The sequence below is a fragment of the Phyllobates terribilis genome, unplaced genomic scaffold (genome assembly GCF_046119375.1).
Source record: "Phyllobates terribilis strain yellow unplaced genomic scaffold, ASM4611937v1 Scaffold_1__5_contigs__length_1240528914, whole genome shotgun sequence".
Classification (NCBI taxonomy): domain Eukaryota; kingdom Metazoa; phylum Chordata; class Amphibia; order Anura; family Dendrobatidae; genus Phyllobates; species Phyllobates terribilis.
This window is the reverse complement of record NW_027362761.1, coordinates 995,144,075-995,167,699: the sequence shown is the minus strand read 5'-3', so window position 1 is coordinate 995,167,699 and position 23,625 is coordinate 995,144,075. Positions and strand designations below refer to the sequence as shown.

The 23,625-nt window shown below is 43.5% G+C and overlaps 1 protein-coding gene across 2 annotated transcripts in view; it reads right to left on the bottom strand.

The window, feature by feature from the left end:
- Window positions 1-4,112: 4,112 nt before the first annotated feature.
- The window catches only part of GPM6A (glycoprotein M6A), a 411,434-nt gene continuing 391,921 nt past the window's right edge, over window positions 4,113-23,625 (bottom strand). For both annotated transcript variants that reach the window (XM_073643811.1, XM_073643801.1), the window contains exon 7: window positions 4,113-7,807. In XM_073643811.1, the coding sequence (XP_073499912.1) occupies window positions 7,655-7,807 (153 nt within the window). In that variant the 3' untranslated portion in view covers window positions 4,113-7,654. The remainder of the gene's footprint in view (window positions 7,808-23,625) is intronic.

Below are 23,625 nucleotides of genomic sequence, written 5' to 3'. Positions count from 1 at the left end.
CGCTCATCACTAGTTGGCACCCTGCAAAACCTGCACAATGTCACCCCCACTCCATGTCATCTCGCCCTTTTTTGAAGAAACCCTGCTCCTTAAGATAGCTGCTAAAGGTCAGTTGTTCGTTTTAAGCCAGATGCTGTAGTGTTGTGTGGTTTTTTTGTTTTTTTTTGTTTGTTTTTTTTATGAAAAATACATAATATCTTATCCCAGTTCTCACCCCCCCCCCCCCGCATGGTCTGTCAACTTGCTCTATCTCCATGAATTTGATAAAATACATCCTCCATGTACTGTATTTGTGACTGCCTATTGGGGTCTCTGTTTTGTTAGCAATATCACGTACGTGTTTCCCTATCCTTCTCCTGCACTTCCGTTTAGTCTTACCAATGTATTCTAGGCCACAACAGCATGTGGCCTTGTAAATTACGCCTTTTGTTTGCCAACTGATGAATGATCTCATGTTAAAAAAAAACAAAAAACTCTTCCATTACCTTGCTTTTGAAAGTTTTACCTGTTGTAAATTAATTACTGTATTTTGCAGATTAGAAGACACATGGGTTTATAAGATGCAAACCAAATATTGGGGACAAATAGGAAAACTTTCTTTTTTAATAATCCGGTGCGTTTTATACTTGGCTTACCTAGCGGCGACTGCATTGATGGAGCGGGATCCCAGGTTGCAGGGCTGCTGCTGGCGGATGCAGGAGATGATTCGGAGCCAGGACGGGGTGTTTGGAGGCATAAGTCGGGAGATGGCTGCGGACTCCACGCTGGTAGGATGAAGTGTGCGTGGGCTCCACCGACATTTTGTCAAAGCTGTCTCCCGAGATCTCAGCTCCCGATGTCAATCTGAGCATGCACCGCCTCCGGTGGCTATCTTTCCTGGAGTCCACCGCACAAAAGAGTATGGAAGGTGCAGGGCTCAGGCTTTCACAAAATGTCGGTGGAGCCCCCACGCCACCAAACACCTCATCCTGCCAGCATGGGGCCCGCAGCCATCTCCCGATTCCTTCCTCCGCCAGAGGCTTCCGGCAGCAGCAACCCTGGGACAGCGCTCCACCCCTCAACTCGGATTATAAGATGCGCCCCCCCCCCCAAAAAAATAACTTTTTTTTGGGGGGGGATGTGCATCTTATAATAAGAAAAATATGGTACATGCTACACACCAGCTGCTTTTAAAACATTCTTGTATTGGAAGATAATCAAGTGCTAGACTCAGCAGGGGTGAAATCACAATGCATCAATCAATCTTTGAGTGACCCTCCCTTTTTTTGTGATCTGGGGAAGAGGGGCCAGAGTCCCCAATGTCTTTATCCATTTGCAGAATGAAGCAATGTTTTTTCTAGTATAGCTCTTGCCTCCTGAGCTCCACTTGTAAAGGTCGTATTGAATCGGAACTTTGTCATCCTGTCTTTTTTTGAGGTGATAGTAAGCAGTCAAGTTCTGTTGCTTACTGCTGTCTCTCTATAGACCCCCTCTAGGATATCTTTTGGATATTGTCTCTCTCAATACATCTCCTTACCTTTTTAGATGACAAGCTAGGGAGCTATCAGCGCAATTTCTTTGAACCCACAAGTACTGACCCTTCGGGATGCTCTTCAAAGGAATGGGATGGCTCCTTTCCCATCTAAGTAATGAGATAGTAGCCATAGGTTTCCTGTAGATCAGTGTTGTAAGCACTCCCTCCTTTGCTTTTATGAATCAGAACATCAAGAAATGATCTTCTTAGTTCATTTCAAATGTGAAATGGAGGCATAAATCATTGAAGATCACCAGTTTTGTGAAATGAATTGATTTGTGTCAAATTGCTTTTTCAAATCCCAAAAGATGTCCTCTATGTATCGAGCCCGTAAAATGATCTTTTCACAGCTGAGGTTGGGCTCATCACCAAAAACTTCAGTTTTTAGCCCAGGAGCAGATTGGCATAAGAGCACAGGGGCTTCCCAATGCTGTGCCCCTGAGCTGGTGGAAGTACTTCCTGTCAAAGAGGAACCATTTTTGTGAAGCAGAATTGTAGATTTATTAGCACAAATTTTAGTGTCTTTGGAATTGGCATCCTCAAAAAAAAAAAAATTCCATGGCCTCTAGGTCTTTCTCATTTTGAATTGATGAGTAGAGCACTTCCACATCTATGCTGGCAAGTATTGACAGGTTCTGACTTTCCGAGTAGGTCCATAGTATGAGTTTAGAGATGTTGGAAAAGGTCTTTAAAATGTTGTCCCTATATATTCCTGAATCCTACTTTTTCTGAGGTAGGTAATTGGACTCAGGTCTACCTTTTACGTGGGTTAACACTCTTGTGGATTTTTGGTAAGCAGTAAAAAATTAACATAATGCAATGCCATGGTAACAGGAAGTCAAACAAATATTTTTATCTGTAACACCAATGTTAGGCTCTCTGTCAGTAGGGGTTTCAACTCATTCAAAAACATCATTGTGGGATTGGAAGAGAATTTCTGGTAGCCTTCCCTATCACTGAGAAGAGTACAGCACTTTCGATGATCAGTAGTATTCATGACAACCACGTTACCTCCTTTGTGAATTATTGAACATGACCACCAGGTCACCATTAAACCTTTGGACAGACATTGCATTTCAGATTTCATTAGATTGTCTTCTAGTGATCTGAATGTTCTCGAACCTCCAACTCCTTAAAAAAAATTATGAAAAAGTTAATAGAGGACAAGTCCATCTTTATTGGAGGCATTCTAGAACTCTTATTTTACAAACTTGTGTATTGGCTTTCCCACGCCCCTGTCGTTGGGGTTATCATCTGCAAGGTTATAAAGTCTTCTCGTATAACGTGTTTTCACCACTTTAACCTCCATGCGAACAGATGGAGTTCCTTTATACACTCAAACGCATTAAAATCTGTTGTGGTGACAAAAGATAGGCCTTTTATTTAAAACAAATTTCAGCTTCATTTAGTTGTCAGGAGGAAAGGTTTATGGCCTGTGTGACACTCTAGAGGACTGTGAAAGGTTGTTGGATTGAACAGACTTCTTAAGGAGTAGGTCTGTTCCAAAAAAAAAAGTGTTTCTTGAGCTGTCTATCAATTGTTCTCACTAGTCCTCTTCCCCTGCTCCTCTGCCTGCCCCATTGGGTTCTTGTTCATCCCTCTGCATCAGAGATCTCAGTGTCTGGAAGATGGATCTGTTTTGGTATATTTTACTGTTATGCTGTTGTGGTAAAGATACGCCTTATACTCTTTGAACTCCTGTAAATCCCTGATGTAGTGTTTCCTTTCAGGTGGAACTGAAAACGTTCAATTGTATTTTGTAAAAGAAGTTCTCTTAATGCAAAATCTGGTTCAAAAGAAACCTTTTTTGTAATGTCAATCTGATCTTTAAGTGTTTCGTTTAGGGTAGATAAAGTTAGAGAGGGTAATGGTAGCGATAGGACCAGCCTGATTAAGTACACATTGTTGTGGTGGGATGGCTTTTATGCTTATTTGATCAAAATGGTGTCCACTAAGTACCCTATGATGCAATATATGGCAAAGTATGAAATTACATGGGGCAATTTTTTGGTGACTGACAAATCGAATTGCAAACTTAATAAAATTTGATGCAAAATTGATACTCTGCAAATTGATTTGATCATCTCTAATCTCCATCCATCCATAGTGCTGACCATAACCTTTCAACCATTAACTACAGAGACTCAAACAGTGATTTCTTAGTGGATGCCACCTTTCTCTAAAGAATGATGGAGTCAAAGCAGTTGTGCCATTCTGATAGTGTTATAAAGAAGTGTTTACTTTGTGCATGAGTATCCGGATGTTTTAGCTAACTGTGTTTATAGAATTTTAAATTTTCAACTTTTTTTTAGAGAGGAATTTAAACACCTAAACAGTTATCAAAAAGTTGTAATGTTTACCTAGAAATCCTCATTTAACTAACACCAAGTATTTTATACATTTTTATGTGGGAAAATAGATCTTATTAGAGCAGAAATTCAGCTTGACACCAGAAACATATGTCAACATGTTGTTTCAATTCTAAATTTACCACGAGTCACAATTAATTATACCACGTATATCGTTTAAATACGAACATGACATTGATTGACATCTCCAATTGTGTCATTGTGTAGAAGAAACAAGCAGTGACTACCAGTAAATACACAAAGTACACAAGTGTGTTTATTACATTTTGCAAGCACTTTGTTCTACATTTCAAAAACGCCACCATGAAGCTGTTGGCACATTTATGTACAAAACAGATTAATCATAATGCCGGCTACAAAGCATTCTTTGTGAAAATACAAACTCTAATACCAGAGGAAAGCCAAAAAGCATCAACATTATTACACTGATCCATAGGACATTTGTTTAAAAATCACAAACTGAGACACAAAACTGAAACACTACAATATAGAATTTAGAAGAGGTTTAGAAGAATATTTTTTGAAAAGATTCTTAATACTGCACAAATTTGAGAACTGTTGACTGGCATAGTTAAAAAAAAAAAAAAAAAAAAGTCTAGCTAACTATCACTACTAGATGTTCAAGCATGCAACGAGTAACTATACTAGCATTATGCAAATTTCTTTACAAAAATCCCCATCATGAATAAGCAATATTAGATAAAAATGTCTTCTTGGGGAAAATTAATACAATTGTTAAATGATTCCATACAAGTCATTCTCTTTTTTGTGGTTTATAAACAGGTTAAAACACACACAACTTGCCGCATTTCCTGTGTAAAATGAAAAATTGTGTTACTTGAAATCATAACCCAAAGGATGAATTCATAATAAACTAAAAAAATCTTTTTTTTTTTCATTCATTTCTGTTCATTTTTACCAAATTTGAATTCTACATTTTATCTTTAAGAAAAAAAATATTTCTAAACTTTCGATTGAAATGTGTGGCCTCTCCTTTATTCCAACTACTCCTACCTACTTTACACATGCTTTACAGAATCCTCATATGCTGCTGCTGGAATGATGGGATAGAATTCAGAACCGCTATGACAGCTCAATGTGAGGAAAAACTTACGCATGAGTGAGAAGTTAAAAACCAGTCAAAAAACTGATATTTCAGTTCTAACTGAGTTGTCAGCTGAATGGTAGTTTCTCTACAAACCAAAGGTTGATCCATTTACATTACTTAGAGGATAATCTGTAGACAATTATTTTTTTTTTTTTTGTATTCCAATAAGAATTGTTGCTTCTATAATTTAATATAAGCATATAGCGGACAACAATTATGACACTCAATTAATGTAACCCTAAATGCGCAACTCTAACCACCACAATCATAGCTAGAAATCGGTCAACAAAATTGTCTTTACTGCAGGGAAGTACAATGTATAGGTTGTTCGGGGCTCTCTTGATTTGTGGCATTCTGACTTTGGAATACTTATAAAGCGATCACATAAGGTTTTCTCCTACTCAGCTTTCAGATTCTGGAAATCGGCATGAGCTGGCCAAGCCATAACCACCCAACTGGAACCATCGTACAGTAATCAGTCAACAAAACTATTGTCTTCACTTTAGGGAAGCACAATAAATACATTTGGGGATCTGCAGTGCATAACTTTGCAGGATTTTGACTTTGGTGTGTATATATAAAGCGATCAGATAAGGTTTATCTATATTTGGCTCTCTATGGTGTTTGCAATCCATAAAACTTAATGGATTGGTCATGGGGATACTGAGAAACTTGTTCTTTTGATGATCATTTAATATTGGTACTGATTTTCTAATCAAATGATTTGTCTCTATTCTGATGCATTTTAGTCAAGTATATAAAGCGATTGTCTCTCCTATGCACTTATCGTCTCAACTTTCATACAATCAATATTTTCAAGATCTTGGACTTTATGAAGGAAACTCTACGTTGCTTCTTCTAGGTTTGTAAAATAAAGGCAGGTTGTCTAATTAACATGGCTACATTTATTTATTTCGTCATTTTATTGGTTGAAGATAACAATTCACAATCGGGCATTTATTTCAATATTAGTCTTTGAATTAGAAGAAAAAAAGCTAGAACTAAGCCGAGAGCTAAGTGCTAAAACAACTAGGAAACAGATTTTCTTATTAGCATGCATTATCCCATTGTGTAAAGTGAAGCTAAAGTGGTCAAGTCCAAGAGAGACACTGCAACAAAGCTGATTGTTTTCTTGTGCAGAATGATGAATAGTTCACACACTGCTAAATACCACAAGTGTATATGTTAAAACACATTTCTGTTTTTATGACCATTTCAATACAAATCATAGCAAGAGCATCTACATGGTCACTTACATGTATAGGGATAAAAGTTCATGTGTACAATGCAACACCCCATAGTCCAAGATTGTCACTTACTAAATTTTTCCACCAACAGCTACTCCATTACTAGAAGTGCAAAATACTAAAAAATTGTCAATGCAAGCATAAAGTAAAGAAAAAAATGGAACATAAGAAAAAAAAATGGTGAATTAACCCCAAGAGCTATCAAAATAAGCAATGCACTAACACTGAACGGTCACACAATTCAATAAAGTGCACAAAACAATACAAGATTTTGCGTCACCATTGACAAAATTCTTGCCTGAATGTTATAAAGACACTTCACAGCATTCCCAGAGCATTCCAAGGGGCAGAACAGATGGAAACAACAAATTTGGTCCAGTAACACTGTTATATGAAAACCCTATGCAGAGTTTCACTGAAAAACCTATACAGTACATTGGTTTGCTGGAATGATCTCAAAGTAGAACTACATATAGAGGTCCATAGCTAATAAGAGTTAGAATTCGGTATACCCAGGAATTATTTCACATTTTTGACAATTTCATGAAATATGTGAGAAAACATTGATTTCAGTTGATAGCATGAAATTTATTTTACAACAAATATATAAAAAGCAAGTGTTAAATACTAGCTAGATGCCTACATATGGATATCAGCCATAGATTATCTGTTGGTTAAACACCACTTACATGATTGATTAAAACTGGGCATAAGATGTCATTTATATGGGACGTGCCCATGCACTATCCTCACAATATGCATGCTCACACGTTATACAGATGACTGTCACTGTAATTGCCAGAACTTGAAAACTGAGGTTCTAATAGCATACATTAATACTGATACATAACACCAATAAAGAAGCATCTCTAAACCTGCCAAACAGAAATTACATCTATGACTACTCATAGGACCAAAACACTGCTAAGAAGCCTGAACAGTCCATGCATGGTTTAGAACTTAGAGCAGTAAGCATATTATAGTACATGCTTTCTGTACAACGATCCCTTTTGACGTTTACCTGTAGGTAAAAGTAGTTTTTGAAACTCAAAACTAAAAAGTATAAAAAGCTTTCTCTTAAAAACATAGGAAACAATGCAAAATGTTTTATGCAAAACACATATAAAGTGGTTAAAAAAGGAAACAAACATCTTTTATTTAACAGTTAATTTTCTTTATCTAAAACCAGTCACCTTTATGACAATTTAGGAAAGACTATAAGGGTGTTCCATATTATATGACATTGTCACACAGACCACTGTGAAGATGCCAAGTGCTGGTCAATCAAGGTTATGTAGATAGGTGGCATTAACCTATCTTTAGGAAAAAGCACTTCATTTTCATTTTACAATGGAAGGGAGGCTGTTAGTTGAAACAACAAAGAACTGAAATGTTACAAATGTGTGGGAGGTTAGTTTTATGTGTAAGCATTAAGTCGCTCTTTAGAGCGGGTTGAGTGGATGTCATGCAATTCCTGTTCTTCCTTGGATTTGATGTCCTCATATTTCTGCATTCGGCATGCATCTTTCACATAGGCCCAGTTGGCAGATAGCACCATCAGGTAGTGGACCTTGAGGAGAGACAGAGGGAAAGTGAAGACAAAAAGCGCGGAACATTACATAGTCAATTAAGGAGAGACATTTCTGGAAACCATTATTACATTTCTAAGTTATACATACAGTAGTTCTTAAAATGCCATAATTGTCATAAATGGTCTTAACAAGCGTTAATCAGAGGTGAATGTCAGAAAGCTGGTTGTGCTTAGTCTTTATATGTGTAACTAGGGTGCCTTAGGTTTCAGTAAAAGGCTAATTTATCAACTCAAATGAATTCATTTAGTAGAATTGTAACCATTAATTAATGCAAAAAATATAGATATTCCTAAGCCTTAATCTTGCCTCTATGCAAAAGAAATAATTTACCAGATACTTATAATAAGTAAGTTGTACACTCCATTCTAAAACAAGACTTTTTCATTTAAATACATCACAGGGTTATAATGGTTTAAAGGGTTATTTTATTTCAGGAACGCACTGCTCCTCTGCCTCCTGGTTTCTTTCTTGCTAGGAGGCAGTGCACTTAAGATTGGCAGTCTGGGCCTGCTGCATGGTTGAGCCACTGGTCCAAATTGTGCACTCTCCAATGCTGTGAGCAAGGCTTTCAAGTTTTAAAGCAGTTTTTCTCAAACTCCCATCCTCATAACCCTAACACGTCTTGTTTTCTGGATTTCCTTTGTATTGAGCAACTGATAGAATTATTAATGAGGCAACAAAAGTTGTCCCAGGTTCTCTCACTTGTGCAATTCCAAGGAAATCCTAAAAACATGATCTGGGGGTAATAAGTGGCCCATGAAGGCAGGACTTCTGATAGAATGAAATGGTGGCTGGCATTGGAATCCTAGGGAATGAGTAGTAAACTATTGAATTAAAACTCCCTCCGTTCTTGAACAGACAAGCTTTTAATAAGGGGTAAATTACACAGTTGCTTATAAAATTGGTAAAATTGCAAACTCTTAAGAGGTTGTACGTCCCTTACTTGTTTTTGTGTTGTGTTTTTTTTTTTTTTTTTTTTCTCTTCAAAAAACGTTACGATCTTTGTAAAATTCTGTGAAGCGCCTGTGGGTTCAAGGTGTGCTTGCCACACATCTAGATAAATTCCTTGAGGGGTCTAGTTTCCAAAACAGGGTCGCTAGTGGGGGTTTTCCACTGTTTAGGCACATCAGGGGCTCTTCAAACGTGACATGACACCCGCAGACCATTCCATTCCAGTCTGCTTTCCAAAAGTCACCCTTTCCTTTCTGAGCCCTGCTGTGCGCCCAAACAGTAGTTTTCCCCCACATATGGGTATCTGTGTACTTAGGAGAAAATGGACTTCAAAATTGTTGTGCAATTTCTCCTGTTACTCTAGTGAAAATGCAAAATTTTGGGCTAAATATTTTTGAAGCAAAAATGTTTTTTTTTTATGTTCACGGCTCTACGTGTTAAACTTCTGTGAAGTACCTGGGGGTCCAAGGTGCTCACCACAAAAACTTTAGTGGCTCTCCCTTTGTTCATGGCCGGGAGCCGGCTTTTTGCTCGTGACCCGTCACTGTCGCACCTCTATCACATCACGGAGATGCCCTCTCTTTCAGTCAACTGCCTAGATGCTATTGATGTTTGTGCGTTACATTCTACAGATACAAAACTTGTATTGAAATTCTCATGGTGGTTTGTACTGTATGGAGAAGATAAGGTAAAATGAACATGGGGGCGTCAGCTGTCTGTCCCATCTTCCGTCATTGCTTTCAATTGTATCTGCATCCAGGATGCGAAACACTTGAAGTTCTGGCGGTGGGCCCTGATGCCGGTGCTAGCACTGGGCCCCTTAGACAAACGGATCCCAAAGCAGTCGCATCGTCTGCTGCTATTCTTCGTGATACACCACTGGTGTGGACTACAAAAAATACTTATTTTATTTTTGTGCAACAAAAAATCTTGAACCTTTAACAGATCAGATGAACACTGTATTGGCCTGATTGGACAGTCAATTGTTTGACAACATGGCAGGATGATGCCAACCTTAGCTTCCATCACTAGTATTGAAGGAGATGTAACATCATGTCTAAATATGTGCAATGCATTCACAGCACAGGAGTCTGATCCATCTTCCAGCTCCATTACCATAGAAACATAATAGGTAGGCTCACTATGTGGTAGAGACGCTGCAGAGGACTGGATCTGATTAGTCATCCTGCTTCACAAGGCCACACAGATTTAAAGAAGAATTTGTGGCTTAATGCTCAATAATTGGTCTACATTGTTACAACATCACATGTAACATGACATCATTCTACTTATAAATAATTATTTAGATTTTATTAACCAATTTTTTAAATTGATCTAAGGTTCATAACAATTATTTGTCATAAATTATAGCTAACTTCTGAAGTTAGAGGACCATTTCAAAAAATGGACAGGTTTTTCGCTTTTATTTCTGCTGCTCTATCAAGTGTTCAATATATATATTTTTTTAAATCTGCCATACTGTGTCAGAGATATGGGCCCTTTTACATAACAATGACAATAAAAATTAGTGGTGATGGCTGCTCTGCATTATTATCCTGTGAGCCACAGCCTTTTGGAATAAGTTATATTAACAAAAAAAATTAAAGGGAACCTGTCCTGTCCTTTTGTAGGATCTAAACTGCGACCATTGCATTGTTAGTGATGCAATGTGCATCACTAACACACTATTTTCATTGAAATCGGCGGTCTAATCATGTGTAAAAAACACTTTTATATAGTTAGCTTACCTGGTCGTTTAATTGCATTTAGTCAGGGTTGTTGCTGCCCACGCCACTTAAATTCTGTTCCTGGGCTTGCGCTGACGTCACTAGTATCTGAGTTTAAATCCCGCGCTTGCACAGTGTGTCATGGCCAGCCGATCTTGCGCAGTGTGTATTGGCCAGCAGTGCTTGTGCATTGTCGAGCGGCTCCCACGCATGCGCAGTGAAGCTGTGTGTAGTTCCCAGCTTCACTGTGTGCGGCCGGAGCGGCTTGTCACAGCGCATGCGCGGCTCCCAGATCGACAAAGCAATAGTGCTGCTGGCCATGACACACTGCTCAAGCGTGGGATTTAACCTCCGATAGGAATGATGTCAGCGCAAGCCCAGGAACAGAGTTCAAATGAAATGGGGTGGGCAACGACATCCGTGATTAAATGCAATGAATCACACCCCTGTGTCTAAACTCGATTACACTGACTATTTTAATGAAAAAAGCGTGTTAGTGATGCACATTGCATCACTAACAAAGCAATGGGGGCAGTTTAGATACTACAAAGGACATGACAGGTTTCCTTTAAATAGCAAGGAGAGCAAAATTTATAAAAGAACAACAAACACTGGCCACCTTGGACCTGGTGGCAAATCCTCTTTAAAGATAACATTATGGACACTCTGGGCCTCATGTGTCTGTTACATCACGGACTTGTTGCCTTTGACTGATCACAGTTAACCCCTTTCTGGCCCAGGGCGTATTAATACGTATCTGTGCCCTGGGCCTGATACGCATTTAATACACCTTGGTGATTTCGCCCGCACACAAGCGGTGCGGGTGAGATCGCCACCGAGTGTCAGCTGTAATAATGTGCAGGGAGCGGTCCCACACCGCAGCATTCCGGTGGCAAGAGGAGGTGAGCGCTATACTTGCCTTCTCTGCCGCCGTCCAGCGGCGTCTGAGTCCGGTCCCGGATGTTGCCATGGTGACCCGATGTCGTCATGACAACATCCGGGTCACTAGGAGGCAGGAAGTTGCTTTGGTCATGCACAGTGCGCGACCAAAGAAACTTCTCCCTGTGCAGCGCTGACAGACTGCATGGCATATGGAGCTGCTGCTCTCTATGCTATACAGCCGATCAGGCTGCAAAAAGTGAAAGTTCCACAGTGGGACAAAGTATAAAAGTCATAAAAATGTCAGAGTGGAAAAAAATAAATAAATAAATAAATAAATAAAAATAAAAATATATTGTATCCATAAATCTTCTGGAGAAAAACAAAACAATAAAAGTACCCATTTAGTATCACCAGAATGACCTAACCTATAAAACTGTCCCGCTAGCTAACCCCTTTAGTGAACACTGTAAAAATAAAAAATAAAACCTAAAACTGTTTAATAAGGCCAAACAAAAAATGGAATAAAACGCGATCAAAAAGACAAATGTAGATAAAAATGGTACCGCTGAAAACGTCATCTTGTCCCGTAAAAAACAAGCCGCCATACAGCTCCAACAGCCAAAAATAGTTATAGCTCTCAGAATAAAGCGATGCAAAAACAATTCTTTTTTTCTATAAAATAGCTTTTATTGTGTAAAAGCGCCAAAACATAAAAAAATATCAATGCGGTACCGCTGTAAACTTACTGACCCGAAGAATAAACTGCCTTATCATACTTGCCACACGCGGAACATGAAAAAAAAAAACAATTCCTGAATTTTTTTTTTTGTTTTTTTTTTGTTCTGCCTTCTAAAAATCATAATAGAAAGCGATCACTAAATGTCACGTGTCCGAAAATGGTACCAATAAAAACGTCAACTTGTCCTGCAAAAAACAAGTCCTTACATGACTGTCGGCCGAGATATGGAAAAATTATAGCCCTCAAATATGGCGACGCAAAAACTAGTCTTGGCAAAAAAATGCGTCTTTTAGTGTGTGACAGCTGTCAATCATAAAAAAAAACGATATGAATCTGGCGTCGCTGTAATTGCACCGACCCAAAGAATAAAGACGTCCTAATCACTTATACTGCATAAGGAACGGCGTAAAAAATAAACGTTGGGGTTAGGGCTGGGATTTTTTCAGAAGTAAAGAGAAAAAAAAAAATTATGGCGACTAATGTTGCGTGCAAGTGCTCGCTACTTGAGAGCCTCGGGTGCTCGGGTATGCAGAGAGTATAGCGAGTGCTCGAGTCTCTGCCCCAAATGTTTTGCAGCTGTTATACAGCCAAAAGAACCTTGCGGGGATTGCCTGCCATGCACGAGCGAACCCCGCATGTGTTTTTTTTCTGGGTGTCTAATAACCGTGAAACATGCGGGCCGTGGACTCGAGCATGTCACTTGAGCACCTGCGATACTTGGTGCATACCCGAGTACCCGATGTAAACTCAAATAGCGAGCACTTGCACTCAAGACTAATGACAACTTATTCAATATGATGACCTAATGTTATCAAATTCTGTCGTACCTCTGGGTTCAAAATGTTCAGTATACCCCTTGATAAAATCCTGGAGGGGTGTAGTTTCCAAAATGGAGTCACTGGGGGGAGGGAGGGTGGTTTCCACTATTTAGGCACATCAGGGACTCTCCAAATGCAACATGGCGTCCGCTAATTATTCAAGCAAATTTTACATTCAAAGTCAAATGGCGCTCCTTTCCTTCCGAACCCTGCCGTTCGCCCAACCCGTGGTTTTCCCCCACATATGGGGTATCAGCTTACTGAGGAGAAATTGCACAAATGTCAAATGGCGCTCCTTCCCTTCCGAGCACTGCCGTGCGCCCAAACAGTGTTTTTTTTCCTCACATATGGGGTATCTGCGTCCTCAGGGGAAATTACACAACAAATTTTGGGGTCCATTTTTTCCTGTTACCCCTGCGAAAATAAAATTTGGGTCTAAAGTAACATTTTTGTGAAAAAGTTAAATGTTAATTTTTTTTCTTCCACATTCCAAAAATTCCTGTGAAGCACCTGAAGGGTTAATAAACTTCTTGAATGTGGTTTTGAGCACCTTGAGGGGTGCAGTTTTTAGAATGGTGTCCCTTTTGGATATTTTCTGTCAAATGCCCCTCAAAGTCACGTTAAATGTGATGTGGTCTCTAAAAAACTTACGCTTAAGTTTTCACTCTGTGCATGTGACAAATTTAAAAATATTTTGACTAGTTCCAAAATTTGAATGTGGATACATGTCCTAATGTATGTCAGGACAAATACCAGCTGCATGCTTCCTTTATGGTGACTAGAGATCAGCAAACCTTTCAAGGCTCGATTCGATTCAGCTGGACGAATTTCTGATTCAGTTCGCTGAACATATCTGAACCCCACTGGATTGAATGGGAGGCAAAACCAAATGGCTAAACACCTTCAAGGGGGCCCAAATGCTTCTAAAAAAGCTCAAATTAGGGGCAGACACGAGGAAAAGTGGCATCAATTAACCCACATTACAAACTTTATAATGGCACAGCAGCTGTCAGTCATGGGCCATGCATGAGGTATCAGGGTCTGGGCCAGCATTTACAGCTTTGAATTTAAGTTCAAAGTAAGACTAGGTGGCTCAGGGACCGGTGTAGGCCTGTTGTGCTGGGAGCCTGAATACCTCATTCAACAGCTCAAACTTCTTTTCTGCTCAGCCACACTCAAGTTGCACAATCATCAGTTTCATAAACTACTATTGGAAGAAAAACTTAAGGATAGCAACACAGGAAGTTAACTGAAAGTTAGTGCAGGTCTGTTTGTCTGCGAGCGCTACTGCTACAGGCAACAAACATGAGGGAGACCCAACTTGATGTTACCAATAATTTTTTGAAATGTGGAGACTCCAACAGCAGACACAGAAGCCACAACAAAGATGTCAGACTGCAATAATGCAAGATCAATGCAGCACACTAAAACTACACAATCACCAAGTCTGCACAGTCTGTGAATGGGGGTTCAAAAGTCCTTGGAGATCCATGACTTGTTCATCTTGATGAAAGTTAAGCTGTCTGCACTTTCAGGGGACAGTCGGATGCACTTATCCATCAGGACACCACCAGCAGCGCTGAAGACGTGTTCTGAGAACGCTGGCTGCCGGGATAAATCCTCCAAAGAGTGAGAGGCAAGCTGAGGCTCTTCTATTTTTGAAGACCAGAATGCAAAAGGGTCTAAACCCTCCCTGATGGCATTGATATTGAGCTCGAGATACTCCTGCACCATCCTCTCCAGTCGTTCACTACGTGTCAGACTTGTACGCTGTTGTGCTGATGCACAGGCTGGTCTAAAAAATGAGTGAAAGGACTCACAAAAATGGCTGCTGCTGCTAATGTTTTTGCATTGACAAGTTGACGTTATCGGGGTTTGAAGTCTTCAACTGCGATGCACAGTGTGTGCCTCGCTGCTGTCTTGGGGAAAACCACTCTTAAGGTTGTGTACAAGCGTGTTTCAATACTCCAGCATGCGTGTGTCCCTTTCCAAGGCGGGAAGCATATGGCAAAATTTACTCTTGTACCATGCATCTAACAGAGTGGCAACCCAGTATTCCGCACTATTTCAATTCTTAACAATACGGGGATCATGTTGCAGATAGTGCAGCAAGAAGGTGCTCATGTGTCTCGCTCTTCCATGAGATTCAAGCCCTTTGTGTGTTGGTGGTGGGATAACACTGAAGCTTGCTTCCTCTGTCCCCTCTCTCCAACCATGGACAACAGGAGATGAAGACCATAATCATCCCCTCTAACTGTTGATCTCCCATCACTTCATCCTCCTCATCCTCCTCCATTTGTTCCTCAGCTCCTGCACCTTCACTTACAGTTTGTCTGGTACCATGAGCCCCCCTTTCATTGCTGTAATACACCCTCCTTTGACAACTGCCTGTGCGATGACTGTCTGGAATTTAGAGATATTGTTATCCCTTCCGCATCCTCCTCTGCTTCCTCCTCTTCCACCACCTCCTCCCGCAGACAATTCAAAGTGTGCTCTAGCATGTAGATGGCTGGAATAGTGATGCTGATGACTGCATCATCAGCGCTAAGCATCTTAGTAGCCATTTTGAAACGGTGCAGATGTCCTTCATATGTGTCCACTCCGCAAGAGTGATTTTTACCACGTCCGTACTGCGTTGGCCCAAGCTATACTACATGATATATTATGTCAGGGCTCGTCACTGCTGCAACATATGCAGATTGGAATTCCACCATGTCGGCACATCGCACATCAACCGGTGAAACAGTATTGCCAAAGACCTCTGTAGCGATGCAAGTCGATGACCCTAAGGGTGCAAACGGCGGAAGTGAGCACTCCGCGACCATGCTTTCTGCAGCATCGAATCCAGGCTGGGATGGTGGCGGAGAAATTGCTGGACCACAAGGTTGAGGACATGAGCCATGCAAGGCACGTGTGTGAGGTTACCCTGGTGTAGGGACACCACCAGGTCCACATTGTTATCGCACATGACCTTCCCTGACTCCAGGTTCAATGGAGACAGCCATTGCTCAAACTCTACCTGAATAACTGTCCACAACTCTTGAGCTGTATGACTGCGACCTCCAAGGCATATTAATTTTAACACTGCCTGATTGTGGTGAGCTCTAACTGCGCAGTACGGAGGTGGGGGATTCTCTCTGCACTGTTGGAACGCGTGTCTCATTAACGCACAGGTTGAAGGTGCAGTTGGAGGCCCTAGAGGTAGGGGAAGAGGCACAAGCAGTGGAGGAAGTGTTACATACAGAGGTTTGTCCCGCAAGCCTTGGGGATTCCAAGACTTGTGGAGCAGACCCTTCCCTGCTGGCCCCACAGCAACCAGAGTCACCCAGTGCCCAGTCAGCGAGATGCAACACCCCTGGCCATGCTTGCTCGTCCAGGTGTCAGTGGTGAAATGGACCCTGGCAGACAGATTTTTTTTACAAGGAACGGATGATGTCTGCAACATGCTGGTGTAGCGCAGGCACAGGTTTCTTAAAGAAGTAATGGCGACTGAGCAACGGGTACTGGTGGACTGCGACGGCCATTAGCTTTCGGAAACAATCTGTATCCACCAGGCAGAAAGACGGACAGCATTTCCGTGGCCACAGATTGGAGATGGTGGAGTTCAACCTCTTAGCTTTGTAATGTGTAAGATGGAACAATCTTTTACATGCCAACTGCCGGACCGAGGGCTGGCTGCTGTGCTGAGAGGGTGGAGTAGGGTGAACACGCCAAACTGCTGGACTGTGAGTGAGGTGCAGGAGGAGATGTTATATTGGATTGAGAAAGATATGGCATGCTCGGTGAAAACAAAACAGCAGGCATGTCCACTTCCATAACAGCTGACAGGCTCTCACTCACCCGATTGGAGCAGGTAAAAAAGGGAAGGTTCTGCAGCTAGAGACCTGTGTGCGAATGAACAGAGGAGGAAGAAGCATCAGATGCAGTTGATGGGGTGGCCGGTGGTTGGCAAGGCCCGCTAGTCCTCATTTTAGCACAGTGAGATTTCGAGAGTAATGCATGTTGATCATTCATGTGTCGGTTGATGCATGTAGTAGTCAAATTATTGCAATTTTTGCCTATTTTTTCAGAAACACTGACTGGACATGCAGAAATGAGCAAGCGCCCCAATAATATCATCGCTTGACGGGAGCACTATTGAAATACGTGGGTGGCGCCAGCCGTTACTGAATGCGGCGCCCGACCCTGACTGAATAGCAGAATCACACCCCTATGACTGAAAACGAGCAGGTAGGATAGAAGTACATAAATGTTCTAAAATCATTATACTACGTTTACCACCAATTTTAATGAAAAAAGCTTGTTCGTGATGCATATTGCATCACTAACAAAGCAATGGGGGCAGTGTAGATAGTAGCTAGGACATGACAGGTTCCCTTTAGAGGGAACCTGTCAGCAGGATTTCACATCCCAAACTTTTAATATGCACATATAGATCTTTCATAGACAAACCCAGTAAAATGTTTACATTTATTTTACCTGAAGTCACTTTAGCCTAGAGGCTCTCGGTCAAGCAGGAGGAGGTGGTGCTGCATAGAGAATAGATCTGGAGCCTCCGTCACTCCAGCTCTAAAGACTCAGTTGCATATCAATTCATTTCTCAGTAACGGACTGGTCATGTAATGCTGTGGACACAGCCATATGTTCTCTCATGCGAGCGAATAGGGCCGATTATGCTAATGACACTTTGCTCAAACTCTCAGAGCTTGAGCCATGTGTCAGTTTACTGTGATCCAATTCTCTCGCATGAGAAAATCGCAGCACAGGTGTGGAAAGATGGAAAACTTAATTTCTCCCTCTTCTCCATTATCTGTCTGCGTAAATCCTACTTCACTGGGATCACATCCGAGTGCAGTCTGATTTTCCACGCACCCACAGACTTTTGCATAGGTCCGCATGGTCCGATTATCAGATGCACTTGCAGCACTGAGATATTTTTTTTTTCTCATACCAAATCTGCATGAGAAAAAAAGTGCTAGTCTGCGCTGCCCTAAAGGATAACATTGGTTTGAGTGCTATCCAATAACTCATCAGATAGCACTTGGCCGTGTTATACGCTTGTGTAAGTGATCCCTAAAGGTATTGCTGGACTTGTCTTTGAAAGAGCTACATGCACATATAGTTTGGAGTATAAAATTCTGCTGACAGATTTCCTTTAATCCTTGCTGTGCACATCCTCAGGCCACATTGCTAGCATTAACCAATGTGGCCTTTCTACAAGTTATTGGGCCAATTGAAATGCACATAATATTCAAAAGAATAGCATCTGCATTTATAATTTAATAGAAATACAGAGCTACACATCAAGAGTCAGAATTGATTTCTCCCTCTACCAAATAAGAAACAAGCCAGTGGTTTGCTATTCTAGCATGTATTAATTTGATTTCATACGTGTGATACAAGTTAAATCCCTGAGGGGGTCCAGTCTTGAGATTCTTTCAGTGTACCACTTGTGCCATCATTTTTCTTATGCCCTATTAATTGAGAAACACCCTGATATTTAGTTTTTTACCCTCATACTTAATTTTTGAAACAATTAAAGCAATGGTTACTCTAAATGAATAGCACACCTGAAAATAAGCAACTTTGTAATACTGTATCTCAGAGAAATTCTCATTTCTCCTGCTGGACTCTAAATTCTTAGGTAAAATCTGTAAAATCCTTTTTTTAGTGAAGAGACTCTCGTTACTGAGAGAGGAGACAGTTGGTGTTTTTGAAATTCTATGGAGAGAGAGAGGAGGTGGGAGGAGCTAAAGAGATGGACATTCTGTAGCAAGTTCCATAGAACCAACTGCCATCTCCTATCTCAGTAATGGGAACATCTGTATTCACTCAAGAGATTTTATCAATGAATTGAGAATTTTGAGTGTGAATGATAAGTCCAGGAGGAGAAATAAACAGACTTCTCTGCTGAGAAATAATTATGAAGTTTCTCATTTTCACATGTACTATTGACTTATGAAAAATAAATAAATGACTTGTACTCTGGCCTCAAGGAAAAAGAAAATGTAAGGACACTCGCTGTCTTGTCTTCCTGATTCTAAAACTCCATGTGCCTCCCTCCTGAGATGGTTTTCTCTGCCACGCTAATTGCCACACCATTGTACTAGCTGCTCAGCTTTATCTGGTTCTGGTGGCCTTTAATTGTGGCAGTGCTAACACTGGAAAAGGCAGAGCAATGGTGCTGGAGAGAAGGGCAGGAAAGAGCAGAAGTCTGGCTCTGCAACTCTCTCCTTTATTGGATAGATTCTTTTTTTTGGACAGCTTGGGCCACACCTCAGAAACAAATTACTAGGCAGTTAGGGATACAGGGCGCTACAGGGGACCAGAAGAACTAAGCAAATATCTATAGTAAGTTAATGTAGCATCGGCGTCTCTGCCCCCTGGCAGGCAGAGACGCCGTCCCTCTCACCTCCCTGCTCCCCATGCGGCGTCCTCCTGTGCTCCTCTTCCTGCTGATGCCGGCGCGCGCAGCTTCCCGGGCACTGTGCTTAGGGCGCGCGCTCACTCTCTCTTAAAGGGGCCGCACGCGCCGTCCTAAGGAGTCCCCCGGCCAATAGCCGAGGGTCCTCCCATATATAAGGCACCTCTCCCAAAATGGAGGTGCCCGAGCAAAAGTTGATGCACAGCATACTTACCTCTGCTTCAGCCCTCAGGTCCAGTTGCCAGCCTGACTACTCTCCAGCCCGACAGTCTGCGTTCCGTTCTACCCGCCAGTCTGTCTATGGGCAAGTCCGTCTGCTTACCAGGAAGCACCTGCCAGTTACCTGCCTGCTACCTGCCGTGCCCGCTAGCCCGCTCACCTGGGAGCACTCGCCTGTTACCTGCCTGTTACCTGATGGCCAGTGACAGCAGGAGCCTCCAGGTAGGCTGTGACCACCTGTCTGTTACCTAGAGACTTCAACCTGCTCTGCCGTCACGTGCCGTGACCACCTGTCATCTATCCAGAGACTTCTGCCTGCCTGTTGTGTCCATCTGCTATACCGGTCAGTCCCAGTCTGCTGAGCCATGGGAGCCACCTGCTCTTACAAGGTCGTCCCCAGAGTAGCACCTGGTCCCTCTGCTTGGTCCCTCCCTGGTCACGGAGTCGTTAGCCGCCGTACGACCAGGGTCGGTCTGAGTTTATACTTAGTCACGCCCCTCTGGGTCCCTCCTTGCACCGTGGCACAGAGGTTCCACCACCCGGATCCGTAACCGTTTTCTAGGGCCATGGAACCCGGTGGCCCCCAGGCTCCTTCGCTTGCTGACCTGTACCAGGAGGTTTCTCGTCAGAGATCCCAACAGGAAACCATCCTGAACTACCTGCGGTCTGTCAATACTCGCCTGGACACGCTGTCCGTACCACCTGTGTCCGCCCCTAGTTGAGCAACACCCGCTCCGGCAGCGTCGCTGCCCAACAACACCACGGCATCCAACCCAGGCCCCCGGCTTTCTGCACCTCCTCGTTTTGGAGGCGACCCCGCTCTAGCTCGGGGTTTCATAAACCAGCGCACCCTGCACTTTGAACTCTTGGCACATCAATTCATCTCCGATCGGGCTAAGGTGGCATTCATCATGTCCTATCTCACTGGGGAAGCACTGGCATGGCTAAATCCCCTGTGGGAGAGAGGGGACCCCCTGGTGTCCAACCTATCGTCTTTCCTCGCGGCTTTCCGGAGAGTCTTCGATGAGCCAGGACGAAAATCCTCTTCAGCCTCCTCTCTGCTACGTCTCCGCCAAGGGAGTCTCACCATGGGCCAATGTGCCATACGGTTCCGTACCCTCGCTTCTGAGCTTGCCTGAGATAACGAGGCTCTGGTGTCCATCTTCTGGGAGGGTCTTTCCGGTCGGATTAAGGATGAGCAAGCCGGTCGGGACATTCCTACCACCCTGGATGACCTGGTGTCACTCGCTACCCGGATTGACATCCGGTTCCAAGAACGCACCAAAGAGACCACTCGGGAGAGAAAGTTCCCCCGCCTCGCTCCTACTTTCCAGAGACCTGCCTCTCAACTAGTCACTCCCCGGGCGCACTCGCCCGAACCCAAGCAGATCGACCAGACCAAGATGGTCAAATCTCACCAAGAGTCACGTCGAGCCGAGGGGAGTTGTTTCTATTGTGGCAGTAAAGAGCACCTGATCCGTTCCTGCCCGGAGAGACCGGGAAACTTCAGTGTCTAGGACTACTCAGAGAGGTCGTCCTAGGCAAAAGTAAGCCCTCTCCATCCCTGACTTTGTCTCTATCTCCTGGGAAGAGAACAGTCTCCTTGAAATTGCTCATCTGGATTCTGGAGCTGCTGGAAACCTCATTTCCCAGTCCCTGGTAGAGAGATACCGGATTCCCACCAAACCTCTGGCTGAACCATTGTCAGTTGCCTCCGTGGATGGAGGACTCCTTCCGGTGACCATCCTGCTCATCACTGAGCCCCTAACCCTGCAGGTGGGAATGCTGCACTCGTAGAAAATCTCCTTCCATGTGCTGTCCGGACTCTCACTCCCTATTGCTAGGTCTACCCTGGCTCCAGACACATGAACCCGTGCTGAACTGGCAATCCGGTGAAGTACTCCGGTGGGGGCAGGACTGCCATAGGACCTGCCTGATTCCGGTTCGCCTGACTCGTCCACGACCTACCCCAGCTAATTTACCCGGTCTACCGGCTCCTTACTGGTCCTACGCGGATGTCTTTGGTAAAAAGGAAGCAGAGACTCTGCCACCCCATAGGCCATATGATTGCCCGATCGACCTGGTACCTGGCGCCACTCCACCCCGTGGGTGTATTTACCCGTTGTCGGCGGCCGAAACCCGAGCCATGTCTGAGTACTTTGAGGAGAATCTGGCTAGGGGATTCATCCAGAAATCTACCTCCCCGACTGGAGCCGGATTCTTCTTTGTCAAGAAGAAGGATGGTTCGCTACGCCCCTGTATTGAAAAAACAAATATCCTCTGCTGCTCATCTCCAAGTTGTTTGATCGCCTTAAGGGCGCCAGGATCTTTTCCAAGCTGGATCTTCGTGGAGCGTATAACCTGGTCTGTATCCATCAAGGAGATGAGTGGAAGACGGCATTCAATACCCGGGATGGTCACTATGAGTACTGTGTGATGCCCTTCGGTCTCTGCAATGCTCCCGCTGTCTTCCAAGAATTGGTCAACGACATCTTCTGTGATCTTCTTTACTCCTGCATGGTGGTATACCTGGACGATATCTTGGTCTTCTCTCCGGATCTTCCCACACACCGGCGAGATGATCGTCAGGTCCTGCTTGGGCTCAGGCAGAATCACCTCTATGCAAAATATGAGAAGTGCCTCTTCGAGCAGACCTCTCTTCCATTCCTGGGCTATGTTATCTCTCAGACAGGCCTACGAATGGATCCTGAGAAGCTCTCTGCTGTCCTAAAGTGGCCCCGTCCGGAGGGGTTGAAGGCGATTCAGCGATTCCTGGGCTTCGCCAACTACTATCGTCTCTTCATCCCGCACATCTCTTCTCGGACTGCCCCCATATCTGCGCTCACCCGTAAGGGAGCAAATCCCAAGGAATGGTCCCCCGAAGCTGAGGAGGCCGTCCTTTCCTTAAAGCAAGCCTTCTCCTCTGCCCCAGTGCTGCACCGTCTGGATAGCAACAAACAGTTCTACCTGGAGGTTGATGCTTCCTCCTCCGGAGCCGGAGCGGTGCTCACCCAAAAGTCTTCCTCCGGGAGAAAGGTAACCTGCGGCTTCTTCTCCAAACTCTTCTCCTCATCTGAGCGCAACTACTCTATAGGAGACCGAGAACTGTTAGCCGTTAAATTGGCGCTGGAATAGTGGCGTTATCTGCTTGAAGGGGCTCTATACCCGGTGATCATCTATACGGATCACAAAAACCTGGCATATCTCCAGAATGCCCAAAGACTCAACCCGCGCCAGGCCCGGTGGTCTTTGATTTTCGCCCGCTTCGACTTCGTCCTACACTTCCGCCCGGCGGACAAGAATGTCAAAGCCGACCCCTTGTCCCGATCCTTCCTGTCCTCCGATCAAGAGGAGGAGCCTATGCACATCATCGACCCCTCCAAAGTGATGAATGTGGCCCCCTTGGATCTGAATCGTCTTCCACTCCGTAAGACGTTGGTAGCAGTACCGGATCAAGAGAAGGTTCTTCGCTGGGGTCATTCATCTAAACTAGCTGGCCATGCAGGTCAAAAGAAGACCTTCCAGCTCATCGCCCGGCATTACTGGTGGCCTACCCTGCTCAAGGATGTGGTAGACTTAGTCTCAGCCTGTTCGTCCTGTGCCCGCGACAAAGTTCCCAGACATCTACCAGCCGGTCATCTCCTGCCTCTTCCCGTACCTGATGCTCCATGGCAACACATTGCTATGGACTTTATTAGAGATCTCCCTGTCTCTGCCGGTTGTACAGTCATTTGGGTGGTCGCCGATCGCTTTTCTAAAATGGCCCACTTCATCCCTCTGCCTGGTCTCCCATCTGCATCAGTGCTAGCTAAGGACTACTTCCTCCACATCTTCCGTCTCCATGGCCTACCCCTCCACATCGTGTCGAATCGAGGGGTTCAGTTCACCTCACGTTTCTGGCGAGCTACGTGTAAGCTGCTGGATGTCACCCTGGATTTCTCCTCCGCTTATCATCCACAGTCCAATGGTCAAGTGGAGCGGACAACCCTGCCGCGGAGTCTCTGGTCAGCGAATTTTCCACCATTTGGGAGAATAC